At 37.2% G+C, this 11,230-nt stretch overlaps 2 protein-coding genes across 2 annotated transcripts in view; both read right to left on the bottom strand.

Annotated features, from left to right (window-relative positions):
- Positions 1–807: 807 nt before the first annotated feature.
- On the bottom strand, positions 808–2,554 carry CBG19501 (the record flags this gene model as incomplete). Its single annotated transcript, XM_002646776.1, has 2 exons — positions 808–1,158; positions 1,997–2,554. 2 exons carry the CDS (start codon positions 2,552–2,554, stop codon positions 808–810), a joined length of 909 nt encoding a protein of 302 aa, XP_002646822.1.
- Positions 2,555–4,767: 2,213 nt separating this feature from the next.
- Positions 4,768–11,230, bottom strand: part of CBG19502 — a gene marked incomplete at both ends in the record, with an annotated part of 6,778 nt that continues 315 nt past the window's right edge. Inside the window, 9 exons of the mRNA XM_045242850.1 lie at positions 4,768–4,944; positions 5,740–5,901; positions 5,947–6,285; positions 8,994–9,212; positions 9,256–9,345; positions 9,528–9,599; positions 9,648–9,727; positions 10,134–10,287; positions 10,411–10,547. Of these exons, the coding sequence (XP_045096794.1) occupies positions 4,768–4,944; positions 5,740–5,901; positions 5,947–6,285; positions 8,994–9,212; positions 9,256–9,345; positions 9,528–9,599; positions 9,648–9,727; positions 10,134–10,287; positions 10,411–10,547 (1,430 nt within the window). The remainder of the gene's footprint in view (positions 4,945–5,739; positions 5,902–5,946; positions 6,286–8,993; positions 9,213–9,255; positions 9,346–9,527; positions 9,600–9,647; positions 9,728–10,133; positions 10,288–10,410; positions 10,548–11,230) is intronic.

Raw genomic sequence — 11,230 nt, 5'->3', positions numbered from 1 at the left:
AAAAATAAAGTTCTCGATATTCCGTCTAAATATGCCCCTCGAGGAGTTGAACTTGTGAGGACGAGGATGGGGGGTGCGGCGCCGCTACCGACTGAGCTACGCGGGCAAAGAGAGAGCGGCACCTCGATTGCATACATAAATGCGAGGACGACAGATGTACGCAGAGTGACATTAAGCGTTGTACACCGTCACGGTAGAATGCATACTCTGGCCCCAAAAATCCCCCGTAAAATCTCCTGTCCCCCCATCTTTAATAGAAATTGGTTGGAAGACTACTTTTTTGATTAAAAAAACTGCTCAATTTTGGTGAAATTGATAGATTTTCATGAATTTTGGAAGATATATCACTGCCTTTTTGATGATAAATTCCGGAAAAAATGACTGGAAGAATAGAAAAGCCCCTCTAATTGAAGGGCCCTCTGAAAGTATCTTGGAAAATAAGAAGGGCTGGCCCTTCTGATACAGGTTTTACGGTATCTAAATTCCTATGCGTGATATTAACATTTCGTCAACGAATAAATTACTTATCATGATATCATCAATATTTTATCAGTCGACAAATTTCTGATATCTTTTAAAGGAACCCAGATAATTGAGCTCAAAGTTGACGATTTGGTAGGGCTTCTATGGAATACGGTAACTTAACTAAATGTTGTGTCTCAACTCCATGTTATCATTATTTATTAGAACAAGCAACATAAAGAAAAGTTTGAGATGAGGAGGGTGATCGAAAAGAAAGGAAATCAAAATAAATCAAAATTCATAACAGTGAGATACGATTCAAAAAAAGCAACCCGAATTGTCTTTTCAAAACCAGACTGGCAAATAACTGGCTCCATAATTTTCCTGCCCCTCTCGAATTGCTCTCCCGCTTGTTCTTGGATACTCCAGACAAGGCGGAAAACGGAAACGGACTTGTTGGCGCTGAGCAGGGACTCCTGGTGGTGGCACGTTAGAAGGCGTGTGTGGAGTTTGCACTTGTTGTGGTGGCATGTTGAAGGAACTTTGTCTCATTGGGGATGATGGTTGAGAATGGCTGGGGGGTCCATGAGGAATGGAATAAGACGTGGGTCTGATGGGAGTCATCGTTGAGGTGGGGGTCTCCGATATTTGAGCAGCCGGTCGCTTGCGAGGATGGAATTTGTAGTTTGGGTGCTCCTGGAATTGAGCAATTTTGAAAATCGGGAATTCAGGAATTCGGCAATCGAGACATTCGGAAAATCGGAAGTTCGAAAATTCAGAAATTCGTAAGTTCATGAATTCAGAAATTCAGGAATTCAGAATTTCAGAATCTCAGAATCTTGGAAACTCGGAAATTCAGAAATTGAAAAAATCAAAACTTCGAAAATTCAGAAATTCGGAAGTTGAGAAATTTTCAAAAATCGAAAAATTCCCAAAAAAAAGAAACATTTCTGAAAATTCTAAAAACTCAGTAAAATTTAATTCATGAAGAAAAATCTGAAAATGTTCGAGATATTCAAAAATTCGAATTTTAAAGATAAATTCAGAAATTTTAGAACTGAAAATTTTAAGAAAAAAAATTCCCGAGAAAATTCGAAATTCCAAGAAATCTAAAAAATTGAAAAAAAAGTAATTCGACCTACTGTATCTCGGCTCCTGTGAAAGATATCAAAAATTTGTCAACTGATAAATTATTCATCAAGATATCAATAACATTTTATCAGTAGACAACATTTTGATAACTTTAACAGGAACCAGAATAACTGAGCTCAAAGTTGATAATTAGAAAATTTTGATAAACTTTTTAGAAGCCCAGGTTATCTTGTACGTGCACTTGGAACTCCATTATCTTGGTCTCTATAACAAATAACAAAGATCTGTCAACTGATAAAATATTGCTGATAAAATGCTAAATAATTTATCAGCTGACAGAATTTTGATATCTCTCGCAGGAACCGAGATAATTGAGCTCCAATTGGCATGCCCTTCTATTACAGGTTTTCCGGGATATACTGTAGATTTAAAAAAAACCAACCTCATAAACTTGCTTCTTCAATTTCCCGGCTTCGTCATAGAATGGTTTTTTCTCCGCCGCTGACATATTTGCCCATGCTGCACCCAACCGCTTACAGATTTCCGATGAAGGAAGATTTGGCTCAGTAATCGACATATCGGCTCTGCGTTTTCGAAAGAAGATCATATAAGGATTCAGCGGTCGTTTCACGTATTCTTCTTGTGGTTTTGGACTCTCCACTTCTCGTGCAACTTCGAAGCTCCGCGGTGGGCTCTCGACTTTCGTTGGCGCCATTGATGGATTATCTCTTTGAATCTTCAATTGTCTTTCTTTGGCAAAATAGTAGTCTCTCTCTTCAGCTGGTATGTGGTGTCTCCAAGCGGTTTTCATTTTTGTCACGACTTCAAATGGAAGCTTATTCGGATACATTTCATCGAATTTCTTCTGATTATCCGCACGCCACATTCCAAATGCCAGGGTTGGTGGTTTTTTGGTGGAGTCGGAGGTTTTTTGAGAGGGGGATTCTTGGTATTCCGGTGTTGTCGATCGACTGGGATCTTGCGATATGTGATGATGCATTTTGGCTGGAAAAATCGTAATTTATTGAAGATGAAAATGAAAAGCAGAGTAGGTCGAGTAGAGCAAACATTCAGAAAGTTTCAAATATCGCCATTACCGTAAAACCTGTAATAGAAGGGCCCATTAAGTTTGAGCTAAATTATCTCGGTTCCTATCCAAGATATTAAAAAAGTGTCAACTGATAAAATATTTGTGATATAATGATAAACAATTTATCAGTTGACAACTTTGCTATATTTTACAGGAACCGAGATAAATCAGCTCACAGTTGACTGTTTCGGAAAAATAATTCTAAGCATTTCCACAACAACGGGAATTTGAAAAAAAAAATCAGAAGTATCAATTAAAAGCGAATTTGCAAAATTATTTAAAATTTTGAAAAAAAAACCTTTTTCCGGAAATTTGAAATTTTGAGTTTGGTAAAAAATACTAATAAATTCGCAAATTTATCGGTTTTTTTTTCGAAATTCAAGTTTTTAACAGTAAGAAATTACGGTTTTTCCGTAAAAACTCAATTATGCAAATGCGCTCTATTGATAAAATTTGCATTTTTCATTGAATCTATTGGCAATGGTTTCTAACTTTTTTCTAATTTTTTTTTGAAAAATTTCGCTCCACGAAAAAAATAATTGTAAAAAATTACTCAAAAATTTTTGAATTTCCAAAAGAAAATATGCAAATTTGCTCAATTGAAAAATAATTTTTTTCAAAAAAAGAAATCATTAAAAAATCAGTTTTTGGCAATATAAAATACGTTTGTGACATAGAGAGCGTTCAAAAACGGATAAAAAAGAGCAAACGGAGATTTGGTGGGCGAAAAAAGGGAGAAAAGAGAGGGGAAAAGAGAGAAAGACACACAAGACCGTCTGTTCATTGAGAGGTCACACACACACAGCACAGCACAACTGCGCCTTTAATTACCCTGACAATGGAAGAAAAAGGGACATTTTGGATGGGGGGGGGGGGGGGGGGGCTGTCTGTCTGTGTCTGTCTGTGGTCTTAATCCCACTGCCACCTGTCACTTTAGACTAGGTTTTTCCCATAGAATAAGGTTTTGATCTCCTCAGTGTGATTTTCGGCACAAAATTTTCGGAAAAAACGTTTTTCTTTTTTATTAAGAACAGATATTTTCATGATTTTCAAAAAATTTTGCAGAGCAAAAATTTCGCAACCGGACGTTTAAGAATTGATAATTCGAAAAATAAGGTTTTCTCAATTTTTTAACGTTCAAATAATAAATTTTCAAAATTTTTTTTTCAAAATTTTCAAAATTTTTTTTTCAACATTTTGTACGAAATTCGCTGATTTCAAAAACATGACTTTGCAAGAATTCACACGCTATCTCAGGCTCTAAATTCGAATCGCGAGCTTTTCTACTCAATGGAGCGCGCTTGCCCGCCGCCGAAAATCTTGGCACATTTGGTCGGAAAAATGGGGTTTCATCAATTTCCGTCGTTTTCCTCAAAATTTCTTTCGTATTGAATCGTTTTTTAGTTCAAAACACACACATTTCATATGCAAAATGAGCCAGTTTGGACCAAAAATACAGATTTTCCAACATTTCGAAATACTGAAATTCCTGAAAATTTTGGTTTTGAGAAAATTTTTTTTGAAATAAACTGTAAAATAGCGATTTTCGAATTTTTTTAAGCTTTCTTTTCGTTAAAAAATTTCGAAAAATATAAATATTAGAATTTTCAAAAAATCGCAAAAATGTTTATTTTCATATTCAGAATTTTTCATAACGAGGTATTGCTTAAAAATGGTTAATTTTTGACTTTTTGAAAAATAAGAATTCTGAAACTTTCCGAAAATATAAAATATTGCATTTTTTTGTACTAATTTTCACTTTCTTCAAAGATGGGGGCGGAAAAATTCGAAAAATGGAAAAAAGGAAAAAAAAACAAATTTTCTGCATAAAAATATCAAATCGCGCTCTGCAAAAAAGAAAAAAATGCAGTGCAAAAAATGCCAAATTAAAAAAAAGCAACGAAAAAAAAATATTTTTTGCACACGACATTCGTGTAGTCCTCTCGGACAATCGGTCGACAGTGTGTGGCTAATGAGACGCAGACAGTGGGAGGGATTAGATGGAGAGTGCGGCCAAATTGAAAGAAGACAATTTCGAAAAAATTCATTTATTCACAACCAAATTCAAACAGCACAGCAACAAAAAAATATGCAAAATAAAAATTTCAAAAAATACAAAGAACTCATTTCGGGATCAAATTCGAGTGATTTCCCAAAATCATATGTGTGGTGAATTCATATTTATTCTGAAACTGAATTCCACACAATCCACATTTTAAAGGATCATCTGGAGAGTGTGTGTTCGCGTGGATATCGTACATGAAGTAGACTTTGAATGTAATTCCACATGTAGTGCAGGACTGAAAATTGGATTTCAGAATTATAGTTTGAGCTCAGTTATCTCGGTTCTTTTGAAAGATGTCAAAATGGGTCACCTTATAAAATGTTTGTGATAACTTGGTAAACATATTGACAGTTGACAACTTGTTGATATTTCGCATAAGAACCGAGATAATTGAGCTCAAAATTGGCTAGACTTCTGTATTGAGCATTTACGGTAGAAGGTCGCCCCACACTACCAACTTTAAGCTTATTTTTTTCGGTTGCTGTCAAAGATATGAAAAAGTTGTCAACTGATAAATTGTTTATCATAATATCAGAAGTTTATTGTCAATTGACAACGTTTTTATAACTTTCAAAGGAACCGAGATAATTGAGCTCAAAGTACACGTATAGAAGAGGCTTCCTAGAGAGGCCCCCAAGCTGTGAAGTTTGAGCTCAATTACCGTAAAACCTCTAATAGAACGACACCCCGATCGTCCACTTTGAGCCTATATATCTCATTTACTGTGAAAGATATCAAAAAGTGGCTAACTAGTAAAATGTTGCTGATATCCTGATAAACATTTTACTAGTAAACCACTTTTTGATATCTTTAAAAGAAATNANANANATAGGCTCAAAGTGNACGATNCCGGNGTGTCGTTCTATTAGAGGTTTTACGGTATCTCGGTTTCCTTGCAAGATATCAAAAATTTGTAAATTGATAAAATGTTTATGATATCATGATAAACAATTTATCAGTTGACAGATTTTCAATAGCTCTCACAAGAATCGAGACAAATTGGCTCAAAGTTAGGGGCTCCTAAACTTACCAGATCCTTGTATGGGTCCGAATTTTGGGGCGATGGAATGTCAAGAAATTCTCGATTCTCAATTTTCGAATTAAAATTTTTAGGAACGGGTGTATTATTTTGTTGAGCCAAAATATCAAAGAAGCTTGGCTGGACAAATTCCAGATTTTCAGGAGCCGGGTCCTAAAAATATGTTGTAAAAATTTGAGAAAAATATTCAAACCTCACCTTATACAGATCCAGTTTTTGTTCAGAAATCCCAAATTTCAAAAAATTCTCCTTTTTCGAAACTTCCTGCTCCTTCCAGGTCTCGGCTTCCAGCTCCGGACTCGGCGATGGCTCTACAGAAGCTTCAGAAGAAGTAATATTTGAAGATGACGTTGAAGAAAAATCCGGATTCCAATTGGAATTGTATTTGAGCATGCCCAGAAGTTGATTTACTATCTCATCATTTGAATTTTGTGGAATTTCCGGAAATCCAGGAATCGACAAATCCACGTCATTTGAGGATGTGCTCAAGTAGTCATGATCTTTGAGTTCTGGCATGTTCTGGAGAGTTGAAAATGTCTGAAATTCTCATTTTTAGAATATTCTATCTCAAGTATTAGGTTGTTCGGAAAGTCCTTTCCATTTTTGATCTGTTGTTTTCAAACTTTGTTTTTTGAACGGGGTAAAAGCGAGGAAGCTGCCGTTTTATCAGCATGCTAGTGAGGTCTAATAGTGTCTGCACCCCAACGGAGACCATTCCCCCCTTTTCGTGTAATGAGATATGCTCACCGTTTTCGGCTCTATTAATTTCCATTTTTGGACTATCATTTTAATTGTATTTATATCTGATCTTAAACTAGCTGAATTCGATCGCCAACTATTAGGTTGGCGGGAAAGTCTTTGTCACTCTGTTTGTTTAATCACTGTTCTCGTATATGGAGGCTGTGTATGATATCGACTCTAGTGAATAACAAGGTGATAAGAACCTTCCATATAAACAAGTCCCCATCTCCTTCCCTGCTCCTCATCTGTAATTGAAACGATATGTTTGTTCCCACTGCTATTCACATCAGACATGTTTTGATTTACCTCTTCCTATCTCACACCACGATGAAGGATTCGGAAACTTTCTTGAAGAATGTGTACAACACACATGTCCCTCACTACAATACTATTCGCAATTGGTTCCATCGTTTCGAAAAAGATGACTTCTCGCTCGATGAAAAGGATCGCTCTGGGAGACCCCGTGAGTTGGATTTGGACAAGCTGAAGCACGCATTGCAATCGGATCCATTTCAATCTAGCCGTGAACTAGCTGTCACATTCGGAGTTCACCATAGCACAGTCCTTGAAGGTTTGAAGTCTCTTGGAATGAGAAAACTTTTTGGTCGATTCATACCTCATCACCTGACTCAAGCCAACCTTGACCGCCGAGTCGACGATTCGATTACTCTTCTCACTCTCCACGCGGGCGATCGATGGCTGGACCGGCTAATAACCGGAGATGAGAAGTGGGTCTTCTACGATAATCACCACAGGAAATCCCAGTGGGTTGGAGAAGGAGAGAGCCCACAGGATGTCCCCAAACCCGACCTTCATCCGAAAAAAGTTATGCTCTCTGTGTGGTGGGGAGTGGACGGCCCCATCTACTGGGAACTTCTGCCCGAGGGCAAAACAATAACTGGAGACCTCTACACTACTCAACTACGAAACCTCAAGAAAGCAGTCGACCGTTCGGCCCTGAAAGACAAGAAAGTGTACTATCAACATGATAACGCTCGCCCACATGTTTCGAAACAAGTGAAGCAGGAGCTGATGGGATATGGATGGAATGTTCTCCCTCACCCCCCGTATTCTCCTGATCTTGCTCCTTCCGACTATTGGTTATTTGGCGTATGACACGTGCCTTCGAAGGAAGAAGCTTCAATTCCCGTGGAGCGGTCGAAGCGGCACTCAAACAATACTTTGCCTCACGCCCGGCTGGATTCTACCGCAATGGAATCCATAAATTGAGGGAACGTTGGAGACATGTTGTTGATAATGATGGACAATATAATTAATTATTCGGTTATTTTTTCTTTGAGAAATAAACTATTGAAAAAGTGACAAAGACTTTCCCGCCAACCTAATAGTAGCGGTTAACAACGCAAATGCACCCATTCGAACTACCATCACAACCTGGATTCAGTAATTTGAAAAGCGGGAATTTTTGTTTGACGAAAATCCCCCTTCAAAAAGGCAAATGGGCTTAGGTTTGGATGCATTAAAAGCCGGGATCGAGAGGGACCCGTCTCAACTGTGTGGGATATATAAAGTACATCAGTGGCAAGCCTTTTGTTAAAAAACCGTAGATTGAAAACTCTCGGCACAGTCAAAAAAGTGGGAAGAAATTGATCCCATCTTTTGGCTCAACGCAACTTTTTTCCCCGGGTGGGCACCTGTTTAAATCTTCTCATCCTGCGTTGCACACATGAATGTTGGAATCAAACCATTGCTAGTGGTGATAAATGGGTAATGTGTGATTACAATAAGCAACATGCCAAGTGGGTTGACAAAGGCGCTCAACCACCAGACGTCTCGAAACGTGAAATTCGTGTTAAAAAATGGGATGTTGTCGGTATGGTGGTCTACCAAAGAATGGAGTATTAGGAGCTGCCTGATAATAGTGTCACTTTTACGACCCATACCTATTCTTGTCAGGTGACATAACTCAGACTTTATGTGGATCTCGATTGGAGAGGAACGCAAAGGTTTATTTTGAAAATTAAAATTCGCAACCTCATGCGGGAAGGAAGACCCAGGCCGATCTCGGTGGATATGTCTAGACGATTCTGCCTTATTCACTGTATAGCTCTAACCTTCTACTTTCTGATTATTACCCATCCAGCCACTTCTAACGTCATCTTGATTGACGAAAATTTACTTCAAAACAACGTATCAAAAATGGGTTGACCTGATTTTGAACTCGCTGTGACCGGAGTTCTGGAAGGAAGGCATCCACAATTTAGTGGGGCATTGACAGATAGTCATTGATAACGATGGTCATTACCTCCAATTTATCCGACATCGTTTTGACCTATTTTACTTTGAATGTATCTGACGCTAAAAATGGAAACGACTTTCCGAACAACCTAATAGCTAGGCCGTGACCTGGTAAATCTAGAGTATCAGGTCATGACCTGGAAAATTCAAAAAGTTAGGCCATGACCTAGAAAATCCAAAAATTATGTCATGACCTAGAAAATCCAAAAAACTAGGCCATGCCCTAAAAATCCGATGAAAATTACCTCATCTTGACACGAATCAATATAAAAATGAACTTGAAGACGTTTCAAATTCGGGAATTTTTTTCGGCATTTTTTACACCCTATCATATGGTTTTCCTGGGTTTTGCTTGTATCCTGAAGGTGTTCCATCAAATTTGAATACGTTGAAAATTGCTCATCACACGCCGGACATTCAAAATTCCACATTTTTTTGATATGAGTCATTTGATGATCCAGCAACTGAAAATTGGGATTTTGAACATTTTTCAAAACATTTTCTTACAGTATCTTGGCGGGTCTTTTCAATTCCACAGACTTTGCATTGAAACAGCTGTTGATTCTTATGTTGTACCCGGTGACGGATTAAATTTGACTAAAAATTTTAACTTCATTATTATGGTACGAAAAATCGGAGCCGAAGGTCCCACAACGCCAACTACCGTAACCTAAAAATATTTTCATTTTTGCGAAACTCGAAATAATGAATCCGGAAAAATATATGTTTTGGTTACTGTAGTTTCTTATCGATAGTTTTGTACCTGAATGAAAACTCACTCTGTTACCGTATTGAATTTTACACACATCACACTCATACATTCTTTTGTTGGGGAATCGTTCATGGGCTTCCTGAAAATTGAAAATTTAGAACCCCCCCCCCCCCCCCTTGAAACTTACAATATGCCTTTTCAAAAATGGAGGGTTTGCTGAGATGTAATTGCAATGTGGACATTTTGAATCGAGAGGTTTTCCGTCATCTGAAATTGAGAAAGTTACCGTACATGTCCACTTCAAGCTCAATTATCTCGGTTGCTATGAGAGATATCTAAAATTTTCAAACATATAAAATGTTTATCATAATATCAGTAATATTTTATCAGTTAACAATTTTTTGATATCTCTCATAGGAACCGAGATAATTGAGCTCAAAGGCACGCATAGGATACTGAGCATTGACGGTAGAAGGACCACCCACACCGTCATGTTTGAGCTCAATTATCTCGATTCCTGTGATAGGTATCAAAAATTTATCAATTGATAAAATGTTTATCATAACGTCAGTAATATTTTATCAGTTGATTAATTTTTGATATCTCTTATAGGAACCGAGATATTTGAGCTTAAAGAACACGTTTCCCATTTTCTCAACAAATCAAAACTCACTACAACTGGGCATTCCTTTGCTCAGACACTTTTGATATCGACAGTATTCACAATATAGTTTCACATAATAGTTTCTGGTCAAAATTGTGATATTACAGTTCTGGTAAAACCTGCATCGGAATTCGTTATCCGATCCCACGCTTCGATAGAATCCCTAAAATTTTGAATATTTGAACTAAAATTTTGATTTTTTGAAAGTGAAATTTTGAACCGAAATTTCAAAACCTCTGAAATTTTGAAAACTTTTGGGGCGTAAAAAATTTGAATCAAAGCCTACCCTACAGCTTTCACATGTCATCACTCCCTTGCATCGCATGAATCCGTTGTCTCCACAGATTTTGCAAATTTTCTTCTTTTCATTTTCATTTTCTTTGGGAAGTTCTGGTTCTAATGAGTTGGCAGAATCCATGGCACCTGAAAATTTAGAAATACTGTAGAGCATGTAATAGAAGGGCCCACACTTTGATATCAATTATCTCGACTCCTATGTAAGGTATCGAAAAAGTTCAACTGATAAAATTATTCCGATATTATGATAAAGAATTATCAGTTGATAACTTTTTGATATCTTTGACAGGAAACGAGAAAAATTAGCTCAAATTTAGGGGCCCTTCTATTACAGGTATTACGGTAGTTGACTAGAAAAGAGAAAGAGAGAAAGAGAGAGAGAAAAAATATATAAAATACGAAAAAAAAAGGAGACGACTCTGTATTGTCGAATTAAAAAAAAAGTGGGACCTGAAAATTTGAAAATCTTAGCTTTTTTTGATCTACGAAAAAGTGCGGCAAAAAACGTAATATTTCAGATTTTCGCCTCGTTCGAGCTACTTTCGCAATTAAGTTCGGTTTTTCGATGAAAAACAGATTTTAGAGATGCTAGCGATCATTTTCATACCAAGAAATCTAAATTTTGTCCAGAAAATCCCACTGGATTCACAGAAATAAGTTTGGTTTACTACGGTAGTGATTTTGAGGCAAGGCCTAGAAAATTGACTTTGAAGCCGCCCGCACTTGGGTTCAAGCCAATGGGTCAGAAATCGCGCCCCAGTAAACTTGAGATTTTAGAAAAAATTCGTTGCTGAATTATGTGGCTGAGG

This window comes from Caenorhabditis briggsae, assembly GCF_000004555.2.
Source record: "Caenorhabditis briggsae complete genome, chrII, whole genome shotgun sequence".
Lineage (NCBI taxonomy): Eukaryota > Metazoa > Nematoda > Chromadorea > Rhabditida > Rhabditidae > Caenorhabditis > Caenorhabditis briggsae.
This window is presented reverse-complemented; position numbering and strand designations above follow the sequence as displayed.